General features: G+C 65.4%; 1 protein-coding gene across 8 annotated transcripts; it reads left to right on the top strand.

The window, feature by feature from the left end:
* Window positions 1-141: 141 nt before the first annotated feature.
* On the top strand, window positions 142-16,162 carry POLRMT (RNA polymerase mitochondrial). 8 transcript variants are annotated; one of them, XR_013941621.1, is made up of 21 exons: window positions 142-282; window positions 876-971; window positions 1,622-2,295; window positions 2,654-2,784; window positions 3,350-3,536; window positions 3,975-4,124; window positions 4,280-4,447; window positions 4,776-4,946; window positions 5,621-5,860; window positions 6,072-6,851; window positions 7,373-7,495; window positions 9,471-9,593; window positions 10,550-10,729; window positions 11,479-11,565; window positions 11,884-11,997; window positions 12,725-12,777; window positions 13,025-13,123; window positions 13,393-13,465; window positions 13,815-14,026; window positions 14,577-14,647; window positions 15,485-16,162. XR_013941621.1 is itself a non-coding variant. In XM_080565758.1 (21 exons), exons 1-21 carry the CDS (start codon window positions 225-227, stop codon window positions 15,532-15,534), a joined length of 3,729 nt encoding a protein of 1,242 aa, XP_080421884.1. In that variant the 5' UTR covers window positions 142-224; the 3' UTR covers window positions 15,535-16,162. The 8 variants fall into 8 exon arrangements, 4 of the variants coding, with proteins under 4 accessions (XP_080421884.1, XP_080421885.1, XP_080421883.1 ...); XR_013941622.1 differs by having other exon boundaries at window positions 12,942-13,123; window positions 13,944-14,026; XR_013941623.1 differs by having other exon boundaries at window positions 12,942-13,123.
* Window positions 16,163-16,601: the final 439 nt, after the last annotated feature.

Below are 16,601 nucleotides of genomic sequence, written 5' to 3'. Positions count from 1 at the left end.
CCCCGGCCCCGCTTGGTGCCCCCGCTCCCGCCCCGTCCCCTCCCGCCCCGTCGGGCCGCGCCGCCCCCTCCTCCCACGGCCGCCAGGGGGCGCGGGGCGCGGCCGCGCTGCCCGCTGGGAAATGTAGTTCCCGCGCCGCCGCCTCCTACAGCTCCCGGCGGGCTGCGCGCTGCGCATGCGCGGTGCGGCGCGGCGGGGGGGCATGGCGGCCTAGCGCGGCGGCCATGGCGCTGCTGCGGCTGCGGGCGGCGCTGCTGGGCCCGGCCCGGCTGCGGGGCGGCGGTGAGCGGGCGGCGGCGGCTCCGGGCACCGGGGGGGCACGGGGAGGGGGCGGGGGGGCCGCGGGTAGCGAGGGGCCGGCGTTGAGGGGTCCCCGCGCTGCTGGGGCCGCGCCCCGGGCAGGGCCGGGGCCGGGGGGGGCTCTCGGGCCGCGCCCCCACACGGGGCAGTGGGCCGGGGGGCACCGGGCCCCGACCCCCGGCGGGGGCAGTCCCCGGCTGTGCGGCGGGGCCGGGGCTGGGGGGAGGCTGGGGTCCTTGGGGGGGGGTCCCTGGGGTCCTGGGGGGGGAACTCTGGGGTCCTTGGGGGGGTCCCTGGGGGAGCCCCTGGGTCCTTGAGGGGGGGATCCCTTGGGGCGGGGCCCTGGGCTCCTGGCCCCCCCTGAGCCACGGGGCGAGGGGCAGCCCTGCCCCCAGTCCCCTTATCCGTGTCCGCAGCCCCCGTCCCTCCTGAGGCGCTGCTGCTGAGCCGGGTGGGAGCTGGCGAGCCGAGCTGGGGACTGCCCCGCTCTGCGCCCGTGTGGGACGGGGCAGAGAGGAGCGTCCTGTCGAGCGGGGCCCCTCTCACCTCCCAGCCTTTGCTTCTTCCTGCCGCAGGGATCCCCTGGAGCGTCCTCAGGACCTACTCCTCCGTCAGCACCAAGGAGAAGGCGAGGAGAAATGCGGTCTGCGAGAGGACAGAGCTGCTGGAAGGTGAGCGGTAAATGGCGGGGACCCACAGCGCTCCCCCTCGTTCAGTGTCCTGGGAGGTTTTATAGGAGCCTTCCCATTCCGTGTAGCCATAAAGGAAAGATTTGGGACTGGACATGCTCGTGGCCTGCCGAAGGACGTGGGTTTCCCACAGACCTGCTGGCTTCCCTGAGCAAGTTCTGTCCTGTCCCAGTACCTGGAGATCCCCCCTGCCCACGCTGAGTTCCTGTGACATGCCGGGTGGTCCTGAGGGGTGGTGGAAGAGCCCCTCCCTGGATGTCCGAGGGCCCGGCAGACTGACCCAGGGAGTTCCAGCTCTGGGCTTTCTGCCCGGGTGAGCTGAGGGCGTGAGGTCCACGGTGGGAGGCCCAGTGAAATGGCCCCGCAGCAGGTTAGGGGTGGATGAGGGTGAGCTGGTGCCTTCTTCCACGTGGTGCCGTTGTTCGGCTCCCCCTGACGCTGGGACAGGCCACGGCTTGGAGCTGGACCCCAGAGAGACACCGGTCAGCGCACTGCCGGGAGCTGCTGGGGCAGGGCTGGCGGGGCGGGGAGAGGAGAAGCCCTCGCATGGTCCCTCTTCCCCGTACCCCCCTTTCCGAGCACCTTGCTGCGCCTTGTGCTGCTTCACCTCTGCCCTGGCTGTTTCCCCGCAGTGCTGAAAGCTCGCGTGAAGCAGCTCCAAGCCTCCAGCGTCCCCGAGGTGACGGTCACCAAAGCGGAGCTGGCGCCACTGGGGATCGACAGGCGGCAGGAGCCGCTGCGGCAGGCGGCGGCCACGCGTGCGGCCAAGGAGCCCCTAGCCCCCAGGCAGAGCGCCGCGGGCCCGGCCCAGCCCAGCGGCTGGGTCGAGAAGCTGCGGAGGGAGATGCACGTGCGGCAGGCCAAGGTGGAGAGGAAGCTGTCCATCGCGGCCTCCAAGATGACTCTGGTGGGGCAGGCCAACGCCAAAGTGAAGGTCAAGGCGATTCCCAAGACAAAGGCCAAAGCCAAGCCCAAAGCCAAGAAGAGCCCCAAGGAAACCAAAGCGACTGCTTGGAGCCAGAGCCACGCCGGCCCCAGCAGCGCCTACGCCTGCAGCAAGCCCAGGGTGGCGGAACTGAAGCAGGGCGTGAAGGCAGAGAAGCCTCCGAATGTGCCTGAGAAAAGAGAAAGCAACCACCAGAAGATCATGCAGCAGAGCATCCAGTCTAACCTGGAGTGCCTCCTGTGCTTGCAGCAGCCGGAGGAGGCTGAGAGGCTGCTTCTCTTCTATCACAGCTCCCCCGTGAAGAGAAAGCTTCTGAACGTTGGCGCGTACAACATCGTGATGCGTAGCTGGGCGAGGAAGGTAAGGGGCCGCGGGGTGCTGCCTGGGCTGGGCTCGACCCGCGGCGCTGGGCCTTCATAGAGGCCGAGGGGAGGGCTGTGCTGGCTCGGGGGGCAGAGCTCCGCGCTCGCAGGAGCAATAGCTGCGGGTTGATTCCTGTTTGCCACGTCTGCCTTCGGCGATTTCAAGGAGGGAAAATTGGGTTCTGTGAGGGGGGGAGCTGGGCCGAGGCCCCCGATCGCTGCGAGGTGGCTCTGAGGGGAGGGAGAGCCTGGGGCAGCGTGGGCCGGGCTCAGGGGACAGGGAGCAGGGGGCGTGAAGCTGTGACGGGGGCACGTGGTGTCCATTCTTCACGGCCTCCCTTCCCTCTCACCCGCAGGGCTGCTTGCACCGCCTCAGCCGGCTCCTCTCCATGCTGGAGTCCGCCGGCCTCCGGCCCAACCTGGACTCGTACGCGGCAGCGCTGGAGTGCATGGGCCGGAGCCAGGCGTGCACCAAGACCATCTGGAGGTGAGGCACGGAGCCGCCCCGCGGGCTGCCACCTCCCCAGCCGGGCGCTTGTCGGATCTCCTGGGGAGAGGAGGGGCGGGAGCGGCGGAGAGCTGTGCAGGGGGGGGGGGCTGCTGCCGTGCGGCGCTGCACCCGCGGGGCTGTCTGCGGGCAAGTACAGCACCCTGCACGCAGCTGTCAGCCCCGCGCGTGTTCCCACACGGCTGTTTGCTGCCCGCCGTGTGTCTGAGGATGGGGGAAGCGGCTTCTTTCTTCCTTGGCCTCACAGAGGCAGCGGAGCCCGGCCGTCAGCCTCCCCACCGTGCGGAGGTGGAAGCCGCCCGCTCAGCAGCGGTGAGGGCGGGGGGGGGGGGTGGCTGTAACCTGAGGCTGGTGACCTTGTGGGGGACGGGCTCTGCTCTGCAGGCAGCTTGGATCCTCAAAAGGGAACATCTCCAGCGGCTTCTCTTTTCTGTGCTCAGTCTTCTCCTTACGAGCTTTGTTCCCTGCCTCGTGGCGTGCTAATTTCCATCACCGCAGCGCGGTCCCCCACGAAAGATTAAACCTCTTACCTGCCCCTCCTCAGATGTGTGCAGCAGCTGAAACACGACGGCTTCCACGTGGATGAGCTCTTCCAAAAGTGCCTGTTCGAGGGAGATGAGAAGGAGACGGTGCTGAGGGCCATCAGGATCGTGCAGCCTGACTACCAGCTGCCCCCTGCACCCAAGCCCCAGAGCTGCAAGTCTGCTCTGCTCAGCAACTTCTACTCCAAAGTAAGCCGCCAAGTCGGGGGTGGAGATGTTGGAGCTGGCCAGACGGTGCCCGCACGCCCCCAGGGTGCGGTCGGGTCCAGCTCAGGACTGCGGCACGGGAAGAACTTCGCAACCTGACCTCTGCTCGCCAGCCAGTGCAATTCATCGGGCAGCAAGTTGTCCCGAGGAAGTAAATGCCCTTCCAGCTGCCTCACAGAGACACCGAGGGCCGGTGGGGGGCCTGTAGGACCTGCACGTACCGGAGGGGTTTCTTGGCAGGGCAGTGCTCGGCTACGGCCGGGAGCAGAACAGCCCCTGGGGAGGCCTCTTGTCCCAGACTCCCTGCAGCTCGCCAGCCAGAGACCTCAGAGCTCCGGTCCCAGCCGCCCGGCTCTGGCAGAACAGGCGCATCTTGTCTTCCTCTGGCTTCTGGCACTTACTGCCTCGCTCTCGTTGCAGGAGAAGGTGGTGTCCTACCCCAAGCTGGATTTCTCTGTGCAGGAGCTGCGGGAGCGCTTCCAGCAGCAGCTGCAGATGGAGCTGAACAACACCATAACCATCGAGTCGGTGGAGTCGACCAAACCGCTGACCCCGCAAGCCCGTAGAGCGGTAAGTTCGGGGTGCCTGGGGCTGCGTGCTGAGGGAGGCGGGCGGTGCAGCGCTCGGGGCTGGCACGGACCCGCAGGGCTCAGTCCTGTGAAGGGGCAGCTCCCTGGTGGTGCCCTCTCACCGCAGCGGGACTTCTGCTCCTGTTCCGTGTGCAGCGCAAGCAGCTGGCCGCCCTGCGCTCCCAGTGGCGCGGCGCCATCCTCCAGGCCCTGCAGAAGTCGAAGCACAACATGTCCCAGAAAAGGACGATGTCGGGGTACAACAGCCTCTACCCCTACCTGTGCCTGCTGCCAGATGAAGAGTACGTGGACATCATGATGCAGGTAGGAGCCTGCCCTGACCCCACAGACACGCAGGAGCGGGGCCTCCTGGGGCTACCACAAAGCTCCGACGTCCCAGTCAGGGCCGCAGAATCAGAGCACGAACCTCAAGGTTTGCCCAGGCTATTACGTGCGGGCCCTGCCTGCTCCCTCTGCTGGGCAGCCGTAGCAGCCCTGCGCTGTCCCTCCGTATCCTTCCTCGTGTGCTCAGCATCACGGGAATCGGCGCTTTTCTGTGCTCCCCGCACAGGGACTTTAACTCCTGCTTTCTTTCTGCTCCGTCTTTCTGCTCCTCCCTCCTGAAGTCCCTCTTTGCCTTCCCCTTTCTCAGATCCTCGACACGCTCTCTCCGCAAGGAGAATCCCTGTCTGTCCTAGCCAGGGAGCTGGGCTCCAAAGTCTACGACAGATACCTCACCCAGAGGAAGCTGCGCAGCCGCCAGCTCGAGAAGGTGCAGGAGATCTACGAGGACTACATCCACCTGCTGGCGAAGGACGGCCAGGTGGGCTCTCTGGGTGCCCGTGGGAAGAGCAGAGGTGGGGCTGGACGCTTTGTGTGGGCGCCCCTCACACCCACAAGGTCCAGGTTGTGATGCTGCAGGGGCCATGAGAACCCCCAGGGCCCTGTTTTGTGGGCCCCGGCCCCATGATGAGGGTCAGGTCGCTTCTGGCGTAGCTGCGGGTGTTCCTGGAGGTTTGACCTCAGCACAGCTGACCGCTGGGGGCCAGGCGTCCCGCACCGGGGAGCTCTGGGCTCGAGGAGGGCGCGCTGTGCGGGGCAGGGCAGGAGAGGAGACGGGCGCCGAGGCCACGGGTCTGGGCAGGCAGTGGGGGCACGGAGAGCGGGGTGCTGGCAGAGCCCCGCGCCTGGGGCACAGCGGCAGGGACAGATCTGCAGTTTGGAGGGCAGGGACGGGGCGGGTGCGGAGACGTGGCTGGGGAAGGGTTTTACAGGCCGGGCCAGGGGCACTGCAGCAGAAGCAGATTCTCCGTGTTGGCCTTGCCTCAGCCACAAAAGCAGTCCTTCCCCACATAGCCCTGTCAGGCAGGAGCTCGCAGGGACACAGAGGCAGGAGAGTCCCTCTTAGCCACGTGCAGGGTGCAGAGGTCACGTCCAGCGACACTGGAGCGTGGCTGCCCCCTCCAGCTGACTCGATTCTTCTTCTTCCCCCCCCAGCCTGGGGAGTACTTGCCACGGGAATACTGGGAGAAGCTGGTGGCAGAAGCTGGCTACGGGCCTTCGCTCACCCTCAAGGACTGCAGCTGGCCGTACGTGCTCCTGATGCGCCTGGGCGTGTGCCTGCTGGAGATCCTGGTGCACTCCGTCAAGGTGCCCAGGAACACCCTCAAACCCCGCTTGGAGTCCAGGCTTATCCCCGTCCTCTACCACATCTACTCCTTCCGCAGCAGCTGGCAGGTGAGCCTTGCCCCCGGGGGGCTGGGACTGCGTGGGTCACCCCTGCGGGGGCTCTTGCAGGGCCCTCTTCCCTTCCCGATGTCTTTCTTTCTCCGAGGCTCTAAGGAGCGTCTGGTTCCGTACGACCGGTGCCGTTCCTTGCCGACTGACCACACGCTCTTCCAGGCTTCCCCCCGCTGCTGTCCTTCACCTCTCCCGTTCTCCCCTCCAGGTCGGGCTGATAAAGCCCCACCCCATCTTCTCCCAGCTCATGTCAGACGCCGCAGAGACCACGCTGACCTTCAACTCCTCCGTCATACCCATGCTGTGCCCCCCGATACCCTGGACTTCCCCCCACTTCGGCGCCTATGTGCTGAGCGACACCAAGCTGATGCGCTACGTGGACGGGGCCTTCCAGCACCAGCAGCTCCTGGACCAGTGTCCCCAGGTGAACCTCCACCCTGTGCTGGACGCCTTGAACCAGCTGGGCAACTGCGCGTGGAAGATCAACCAGCCGGTGCTGGATATAATCATCTCCATCTTCAACGACAAAGGCAACGAGAAGCTGGACATCCCGCCGCCCCTCTCCGAGGCCCCCAAGCCTCCCGTCACCCCCAGCAATTCCTCTGCCTGGCACAAGTCCCAGAAGCACGAGCTGCTGCTGTGCAAGAAGAAGGCGGCCGAGATGCACAGCCTGCGCATGGACGCGCTCTACAAGCTCTCCATTGCCAACTACGTGAGGGACAAGGTGTTCTGGTTTCCTCACAACATGGACTTCCGCGGCAGGACTTACCCTTGCCCGCCGTACTTCAACCACCTGGGTAACGACGTCACCCGCGCCATCCTGCTCTTTGCAGAGGGCAGGCCCCTGGGGCCGAAGGGCCTCGACTGGCTGAAGATCCACCTCGTTAACCTCACGGGGCTGAAGAAGAAAAACAGCTTGCAGGAGCGGCTGCATTACGCCAACGAAATCCTGGAGGAGATCCTGGACTCCGCCGACCGCCCGCTGACGGTGCGTGGGGAGCGGCTGGCGGGGCTCTGCCTGCCCTCGAGGGGCAGGGGTGGGACCCTCAGCCGGGGGGGGGCAGGCTGGGAGCCTCCCAGCTGAACCGATGATGGAAAAAGCAGGAAAGCTCACCCATGTTTGAGTCCGAACAGGAGTTGTTCCAAATGCGCTAGGGGAAAAAGGCATTAGTGACCTCTGTGATTTCAGAGGAGGCTTTAACCACCCCTCTTGTTCAGCACAGCTTCTGGGAGGTAAAATAAAAAGGAAATCAGATCAATTTTGAACCAGCAACGTTTTGAAAGATAATTCTTTAAGGGGAAAAAGCAAATCAAAGCGTTGCAGGGTTTCCTAAGTACCGCATTTCTGTCCGTAAACACAAATATTATGGAAATAACACTTCACCACGGAGGCATGGTGAGGAGGTGCCTTGCCCTGTATTTCCTGAGAGCCCAGAGGCTCAGCTTCTGCCTTTGCTGTGGGGTGCCACAAGAGCGCTGCCTCCTAGCAGTGTGCTTTCCCGTTCCCAGGGCAGGAAGTGGTGGATGAACACCGACGAACCCTGGCAAGTCTTGGCGTGCTGTATGGAAGTCGCCAAAGCCTCGAGGTCCCCGGACCCAGCGGCCTTCGTCTCTCATTTCCCGGTTCACCAGGTGGGTGCCGATGGGTTCGCACAGCCTGGCGGGCCGGGCGGGGAGCTGGGGGCAGAGCCGAGGCACCCAGGTCTCCAGCTGTGTTCGCCGTGCGGCGTGGCCAGGCTCTCCGAAGGTGGGGGTGCAGCCTACAGGCGTCTGGGTCTGAGAGCTCAGCGATTTGCTGCTGCCTGCAGCCATAGACGCAGCGGTTGGGTTAGGTGCTGCTTCGCCTGCCCTTGGGTAACGGAGCCTGTCCGGGGGACTGGGTGCCGCCCGCAGGGCCGCTCCTGCCCTCTCCAGCCGCGGGATGGGGACCGGGAGCGGCCCCGCCGCAGGCTGGCAGGGCCGCGGGTGGTGCAGGCAGCTCCCGCCTGCTCGGAAGCGCTCGAGGCCGCTCTCGGCCAGGGCACACGGAGGCTTCGGGGGCCTCAGCTCCTCTCCTCTCAGGGGCTGGAGACCCCCGGAGAGCGGCTCTGCAGGAGCAAAGACGGGAGGCGTGGACCTCTGAGGACAGAGATGAGCCGTCCCCTGCGTTCCCTGGTGTGTCTCTGGCCCCAGGTGCTCGTCCCCACCCAGCCCCAGAGGTGCCCGTGCTCTAGGCAGGGCTTGCCCAGTCGCTCAGGTGCTGCTCGCATCTGGCGGTGTCCGTCCGTCTGTCCGTCCGTCCGTCCCTCTCTGCTTGAGAGGAGCCAGGCGTTGCTCCCGACACCAGCCTCAGCCCTTTCTCCTGCTGCGTCCCAGCAGATCTCCAGCCCTCCCCAGCCGCTGCCCAGCCAGCTCTTCATCTGCACTGATAAATTCCCTTGCTGTATGGAGACAGTGATTAATTCTTTTCCTGGTGAGAGAGGTTTGCTCGTTTATCTCATTAGAAGATCAGATGGCCCTAATGAAGCGTGGGGGGGAGGACGGGGGCGTATGCTGCTCTTAGCTGTGGTCTGGAATGCGCGTGAGACTGTCTGAAGTGAAGGGCTCTGGTGATATTGTTACGACAACAAAAGATCAAGAGAGCGGTTGGGGGTGTGCGGAGGGTGCAGGGGATAAAATTCAAGCAAGGACTTCTGGAGGGCACCCGAGTCTGCTTCCACCTGAGTCATCAGCGCGCGGTTAATTGAGGCGGCTCCGCTGCAGCAGCCGGGCTGCCGAAGCCCCGTCAGCGCTGTCCTCCAGCGAGCGCTGCAGGGCCTGGGGAGGGAGGAGGTGGGAGGAGGAGAGCCAGAGCCGGCCCTGCCGCAGCTGCAGGCTGCCTCTGGCCAGGCAGAGCCTGGGACGGGAGGAGCGGGGACAGCCCGAGGCAGGGGCACGGCTTCTGGGAGCAGTGCTTCGCCTGGCGCTGGCTGGGGGCAGCGGGGCCTTCCCGCGCGGTCCTTCGGGTCCCGCCTGTCTCATCCGGGCTGATCCTGGTCCCAGGGGGGCCGCGGGCCGGCGGCCGTGACAAATCACCCGGGGTGTGGGGCTGCAGCTGTGGGGAGGGCTGGTCGGAGCTGGGCTTCTCCTGCTTCAGAGGGAGGGGTGTCGAGGCCGCGCGGCTGGAGCTGCTCGGGCAGCTGTGGGCTTGCGGAGGGATCTTGGTCGTCCCCGTCTCCGGTCCTGCTCCCGGCTTTTCTGAGATCTGTTGTGGCTGCCGGGCTGTGGGGCCGCTTTTAGCATCCCAGACACGTTTGTTGTTTTCCAGATTTTCTGGTTTTTGGTGTTTCCATGGAGCTCTCTGGGAAGTTGTGGGGGGCAGCGTGAGGCGAAGTTTTCCTCTTTCTTTTTTTAAGCCTCAGAGGCAGCAGGAGTTAGCGATGAGATCCAGACAGGAAAACTGGCAGAAGGGGAATTGAAACTGGCACGGCCCTGGCCACTGCTGGGAGGTCAGCTGCAAACCTGCCCTCCGAGGGGAGGAAGCGGCAAAACCCTCCTGAGCCAGGGGTTTCGGCGCTGCTGAGCAGGACGAGCAGGACCCCGTCCCCGTGCTGACGACTCCTTTCCCTCCTTCCCTCTTCCCACACAGGACGGCTCTTGCAACGGCCTGCAGCACTACGCGGCGCTGGGCCGGGACCTTATCGGCGCCATCTCTGTGAACCTGATGCCCTGCAGCGTCCCCCAGGACGTGTACAGCGCGGTGGCCCAGCAGGTGAGGCGTGGTGGGAGCACGGGGAGGCGTCCTGGGCCTGCCCTGCCCCTCATTGCACGGGGTCACCGCAGCTGCAGCGGAAAGGTTGGGATGGGACCAGCGTGTGGAGGGCTGGGGGAGCGTGGGCTGGGCAGAGGCAGGATCGCCCCAGCCGGGGTCGCTGCAGCACCTGCAGCGGGACCAGGCTGGAGATCTGTCCCCACCCACGTAGCTGTGAGAAATCCGCTGGGGTTTCTGCTCCCCTTCACTTCTGAATGAAATCTGGGAGAAGCAGAGAGGTGGGAGAGAGCGGGGAGCGTTCCTCGTCCCTTGCTAACAGCTGCCTGGCCTGCAGGCTGCGGGATGTTCTTCGTTTGAGATGGGTGGGAGGGAGGGGGAAGGGATTCAGCCCTTGGCCCTGCTGCCAAGATGTCAGTTTTCTTGGCACGACGTGATGTGAAACGAGCCTGCTGGGACGTGTGCGAGCCCTGCCAGGCGTCCAGTGGGCGCTGAGCCCCTGGCTCTCCCGTCTAGAAACCGGCACGGTTCAGGGGCAGCAGCACACCTGCGCCCAGGAGGGGCCTGCGTGTGGTGCACGGCTTGCTCAGGGGTCCCGGCGGGGTGGCAGGGGCAGGACAGCCCGAGCCCCGCGCCGCAGCCCCGGGGCCGCGTCCTTGTGGCGCCCGGCACCGCGCAGCCGCCAGCGCCGCGGCTCTGCTGAGGCAGCAGGGGAAGGCTCCGCTCCCCGCGGGCACGGTGACCTGCAGCGTCCGGCCGCCTCCTGATTCTTGCAGCAGATGAGCTCTGTTACCCAGGGCAGGCGGAGGTGGGCCGCGGGGTTTATGACGATAGCTCAGGGCAGGCAGCGTGCAGCTGGGGGGGCTCGCGGGGTCCCCCAGGCTCTCCCAGCCACGGAGGGGTCCTGGGCGAGCACAGCTGGGGGCCGGTGCTGAGCTGCAGGGCGCTCTGCTCCCCAGGTGGAGGAGTTTCGGAAGAAGGATGCTGCGGAGGGGCTGAAGATCGCCCAGGTGCTGGAGGGCTTCATCAGCCGCAAGGTGGTGAAGCAGACGGTGATGACGGTGGTGTACGGCGTCACGCGCTACGGCGGGCGGCTGCAGATAGAGAAGCGTCTCAAGGAGATCGACGAGTTCCCCGAGGTAGCGTGCCCGCCCCAGCCTCCCTGCAGCGTCTGCCCCGGCTCGGCCCCTGCTGGGAGAGGCCCCTGGACTGCCCGTCCTGCGGGAGTCACTCCTGCCCTGCTCTCTCCTTGCCCTCCTGAATCTCAGCTGGCAAAGGGGTGTGCGGGACTGCGCCCCCGTTCCTGCAGGGGGGGCTCTGGGGGAGAGCCGGCTGCCAGCGCTCGTGGGCGCCACGGGGTGCGGGGGATCTGCGGGTGGGGCTGCTCCCCATCCTTCCGGGGCCCTTGGCGGCACGACAGCCTCAGCTGGTGTTTCGGGTGTCAGTCACGGTTTGTGGCCGTGTCCTTCCCTCTGGAAGCGGCCTTGTCCCCAGCAGAGCTCTCGGAGGCTCGCTGCTGCTGTGCCGTGACCCCGCTGACGCAGGCCCTGCCGAGGGGGCGGCGCGCTGAGGCAGCTTGGGGCCGGGGGCGCTTCTGTCCCTGCTGCGCTCCGGGGGACGGGTGAGGCAGTGAGAGCCTCGCAGGGACGTCACGCCGAGGTTAGGCTGCCCTCAGACGAGGAGCTGCAGGGAATGCTGCCCCCAGCCCCCCTCCGTCACAACCCCCAGCCCCCTGCAGCAGCTCAGGACGTGGCACGGCGTTGGTGGAGGCGGTTCTGAGGCACCGGGGAGCGGAGGTGCTGCGTAGCTCGCCCCAGCGCCCATTACTTGGCTTCGTGTCTTCTGCTGCCCCGTTGCCTGCCCCTCACTCTGCCTCTGGTCTGTGCAGGAGTACTTGTGGGAAGCATCTCAATACCTCGTGAGGCAGGTGTTTAACGGCATCAAGGAGATGTTCTCAGCGACTCGAGATATCCAGGTGAGACGCCTCTTGCCTCTCTCTCCCTTTTCTTCTTTGCTGGTCCACCCGAACGCAGACCAGGGGGGCGAGGAGCTCCGTGGGGAGAGCTGCTTCCGCTGGGTCCTGGCCCAGGGAGGTTCCTCCTGTCCCAGCCCGGAGGCGTGGGGCTGTGCCCGGTGCGGGGCCAGGCTCCCCCCCGGGTGCCGGGCTGTCCCAGTCTGCGGCAGGAGGCCGGACTCGCGGGCGCTGGGAGGGAGCGGGGTCTGCCCCCGCCTGCACTAACCCCAGCCTCTCTCTTCCCCCTTCCCTCTTTCTTCCCCTTTCCCTCTGCCCAAGCACTGGCTGACGGAGAGCGCCAAGCTCATCGCCCAGTCGGGACAGACGGTGGAGTGGGTCACCCCCATGGGCCTCCCCATCGTGCAGCCCTACTATCGGGTCAGGTCCACTGTGGTGAGTGTCCGGTGACAGAGCGACGTCCGTTTGCCCGTCCCTCTGCGGCGGTGGGGAGCAGGGAAGGCGCAGCAGGGCTCGAGGCAGCGAGCTGAAGGCCGGCGGGCTGGCGATGCCTGCGGGTGAGCCTGCAGGGCCCGCAGGATTTGCGTGCGGGCGCGTCCTCCCGCCTCACCACGGAGACCGGAGCGTGTGGGCGGGCCGCGAGGCGTCTGCCGCTCCCGTCCCGCTCCGGCGGCTGGGGCTCAGGCCCCTTCTCCGCTCTGCGGAGCCTTCCTCGGGGCTCGCGTGATTCAGCCTCGCTGCTCTCGCCTCCCACGCGCCGCTGCACTGACTCACAGCTCCCCGGCCCCTCTCGTCCCATCCTCACAGCCGCTCTGCGGTGGCCTCACGTTGGCTGTGTGGGGGGGAGCGGGCGGGCGCCTCCCGCCTCCAGGAGCTCTTCTCAGCCCCCGCAGGGTGAATCAGCGTCTCCATCTCCCTTGGAAGGGGTGAAGGATGCTTGCCAGCATCCTTGGAGGGGAAGCAGGCAAGGTGCCACCGGGGAGTGACAGCTGCCGCAGTGCCTGGGGTGCCCTGCGGACGTCCCCGTCCAGCAGGGGTGTCCCCTGCGGTGTGCGGAACACCTTCGTGGCGCGCTCCCCTCCCCAGAAGCGGGCGGCAGTGCTGAGTGCCTCGTGGTGTCGGGGCAGCGTGGTGTGACAGCCGATCCCCTTTCTTCCCGCAGTTGAATTCCAACATGCAGAACCTGAGTGTGAAAAGCTCCGCCAACAACAACCAGTAAGTATGAGCCTGCGGCCTTCATCGAGTCCCCGATGCCCAGTTCTGTGCTTTGGGGCCAAAACCTTCCCCGCCAACGTGCCAAAGCTGCTGGTATTCCCCTGAGCCGTGGAAAGCCAGCTGGAGGAGCTGGGGCCCTTCAGGGCTGCCCCCGTCAACCCCAGGTCTTGGCTGGCCCTGCCCTGGCTCTCTCACCCTGGGCCCTGGATGTGCCCCAGCTCCTCCTGTGTCCCGCTCTGTGCTGCAGGAAGCCTGACACAGTGAAGCAGAAAAACGCCTTCCCGCCCAACTTCATCCACTCCCTGGACTCGACGCACATGATGCTCACGGCTCTGCACTGCTTCAGGTAGGTGCCGGGGCTCCTGCCCCTGCTGCTGGCTGAGGGCCGCTGGGGCAAGGCGCCGCCGGGCTTTCTGGTGGAGAAGGGCTGGGAGGAGGCAGCAGGGCAGGGCCGGGGAGCTCCCGGGGCTCGGCCACCTCTCTCGGAAGGCCTTCGGGCCCCGTGCGGGGAGTTCCTTCCACTCACGTGCCAGCCCCAGGGTTTCTGTGGGGTAGGGAACGCGGCAGAGCTGCGGCTCTCAGCGCTGCTTCACGGCACCTTCCGCTGCCTCCCAGGCAGGGTCTGACCTTCGTCTCAGTCCACGACTGCTACTGGACTCACGCGCTCACTGTGGACGTCATGAACCAGGTAAAAGTGTGCTCCCGAGGCCCCCGTGCGCAGGGACCTTGCTGATCTGTCCTCTGGGCGCTTGCCAGCCCTTGCCTCCCCTGGGCTTCGCTCCATAGGCTGATTGACTTGCCCAGGCAGGGTGAGCCTGGGTGCCTGCTGGTGGCTGCAGCTGACTCGGTGCTGCCGCAGGCCCCCTCCTGCCACCCTTCAGGGAGGGTGGAGAGCGGCACAGAGCAGAGGCAGCGCCTCCGTCCTGCCCTGGGCCCTTCCGAACTGCTGCAGGGCTGTTGTGCGATGGATTGATAAACGGGGGTCGGCCTCTGCTTCCCACCTCCCCACACTGATTCCCTTCACCCTTGTCTGGCAGCCCCCCTTTCCCACTCTTGCCCGCTGCTTTCCCTCCTCTCACCCCTGACCTGTCTTGGCTGAGAAGCACTGAGGGGAAGGAGGGGAAAACGCCTCTTAACCTGCGACTCACCATTGCTCCCTGGATCAGATCTGTCGGCAGCAATTCGTGGCTCTGCACAGCCAGAAGATCCTGCAGGATCTGTCCGAGTTCATGCTGAAGAAGTACTGCAGGTATTGCTTGGCCACGGGTGGCCCCCAGGCCGCTCCCTGCTGCCAGTTCCCTGTCCCACAGCTGCCACGTGGGACACGGCTGCTCCCAGGCTGTGCCATCTCCCTGGGGGCTGATCTCGCGGGAAGTTCTGCTTCCTTCCCAACGACACCCAAGTTGTCTTAGACTTCGGTGTGAACCTCAAGGCGTCTGCATCCTTTTGCTGCGTTACTGAAGTGGGATTCAATGCTTGAATCCCTCTGTGGGCCTGGGGTGGGCCGTGCCGTCTGGGCCTTGCTTTCCCCGTGAATGAGGCAGGAAGATGAGCTGGGGTCACCCTCGGTTATCACCACGGAGTCGGGTGAAAGGAGACATCCCCAGGGCTGGGGAGCACCTGCAGGTGTCTCAGTCCCCGCGTGAGGCTGCTGTGGCAGGGGCTGGGCTCCCGCTGCCACAAGGTGCCGCGTTTTGGACGAGCTGAAGCCAGTTGTCAGGTCCCGTACTGGCGAGTGGAAGAGGGCGCGTGTTCTCCCAGCGCTCCCTGCTGACTCGCTTTCCTTCTGGTTCGTCCAGCCCCAGCAAAGAGAGCAGAGCCCCTTGGCAGAAGAAGCTGATGGAGCAGCTGTCGAGTGTCCCCGAGACAGGTAGGAGCACAGGATGGGAACTGCAAAGCTCAGGAACTGGTTGAAAACAAGGGGAAAGAGCTGGGGAATGGCCCTGAAAATCACTGAACGTTTGTGGCATCCGAAGTTGGACGTACTGAGGCTCCAGGCTTGCCAAAGGGGTCCCCAAAGATCAGGTTCTCCTGCCCGTCCCGGACTGCAGAGCCTGCAGACAGCGCCTCTAGTTGTTCCCCCGTAGCCTCCCTGCGAATGGCCCCTGCCTTCCCTGGAGCTTTTCCCCTGGGATTTGCCCCAGGTTGACCCAGCTCCTGCTGTCCCCTGTCCTGCTGCTCTTCTCCCATCTGTTTCCAGCCACAAAGCATTTGCCAGGAGATGGGAGCGAGGAACTGAGCACGGTAATTGCCAGGATCTAGATGATATACACGCAATGGGATTAAGGCAATTAGTTTAACTCCTCCTAATCTCTCAGCCGTGCTTCTGCCAGACCATCTGGCTAAACTTTGCCCTGCCTTTGCGAAACAGCAGAGCCCAGCAGAGCGCTGGCCCCCGCTGCTGAGCAGCCGCTGTGCTCAGCCCCAGAGGCAGCACGGCCCAGAGGCAGTCGGTTTGTACCGAGAGGCCACGTGTGCCCCTCTGCCTTCTCTTCCTTGCTCCCGTCTGGCCGTTCCTCCCTGTCCCAGGCATGGGGAGGGCCGTCGGTTCCATGTGGACCTCTGTGAGCCCACGGCGGGGGCTGAGCTGAAGCAGTTCCCTGCAAGCTAAAGCAGGGCCCAGGGCACATTCTCTCCCAGTTGCCTCACCCCCACCGTGCCCTGACCCTGCTCTCCTCTCACCTCTAGTCTCCGTTGCTTCCCGCAGGAGAATTCAACCTGACGAAGGTGATGGATTCCACCTATTTCTTCAGCTGAGCCCCGGCAGCCAGCGGGCCCTGGACCGCCTCTGGACTTTGGCTGCCTCGGAGGCTGTGGTAGGCGCTGGCAGGGCAATTCTGTCCTGCGGCTCGTGGGGAAAGGGAACAGCCGCCAGACCACCAAGACGCCCGCACCACGTGGAGATGCTGGGGCAAGCTGGGACTCCTGGAGGAGCGCAGGGGGCTGGTGGGGATGGGGTGGCTGCGCTATTCGCTGTTACTGCCTGGCGAGGGGAGAGGAGCTGGAGAGGGCTGCGTGATCTCGTGTGGGGTCAAGGGATTAGATGGGGTTGGTGTGTCCCTACCGCTGCTGCCAGCTCCAGAGCTGGCCTGGCTGTCGCTCTTGCTGAAGGTGCTGTCCCTCGTGTCCCTCTTCTCTTCAGCTAGAGGGCAGGAGGGTGACCGTGGCCCTCACAGGAGCCTCCCCCTGTGGGGTGGGTGCTGCTCTCCGTGCCCAGGTCCAGCCACCGGGCACCGTCCCAGCTCTTGCTGTAGCACAGCCTCTGCAGCTCCCCCTTCTTTTCCAGGGATGTGTTTAAATTCTGCTCACTGGGTCTCAGGTAGGGGAAGAAAACCACTAACACGGGTGGAAGTGTATGATACTGTAAATAAAATGTTTTTTGAAATATGGGGTGGAAAGTTTATTCTTCTCAGCATCTTTGCTTGAAGTCTGAGGGCTGCCTGGGCTCTCCCCTCCTGCTCCTTCTGCTGTCACCATGCTGACTGCTGGGGGTCCGGTTATCCGGGGGCCTGTTGCATCTTGGTGACTGCTTTGCAGCAGAAAGGGATGCAAAACTTTCCTGCAGCATTTGCTGTCGGAGCTGGCAGAATGGTGAAGCTGGAGCGGGAGCCAGACCCCACCCAGGGCTGCTTGCATCTGCTCCTTGCGGCTTTAGCCAGGAGCCTCCTCTGGCCTTCCACCCCCACCCTCCTCCCCTGGGGCTGTGTCTGTGGCCCAGCTCCTGCAGCAGCTGCTGCCTGGGGGCCGTGCGCCCACTGCAGCCCCGTGGGGTCCAGCCAGGGCTGGCGGGGAAGGGGTCTGGGAGGAGGCTTTTGGCCGTGGCA

Source organism: Anser brachyrhynchus (assembly GCF_964034855.1).
Source record: "Anser brachyrhynchus genome assembly, chromosome: 23".
In the NCBI taxonomy this organism is placed as follows: Eukaryota; Metazoa; Chordata; class Aves; order Anseriformes; family Anatidae; genus Anser; species Anser brachyrhynchus.
Note: the sequence above shows the minus strand (reverse complement) of the source record. Positions and strands in the feature narration are given on the sequence as shown.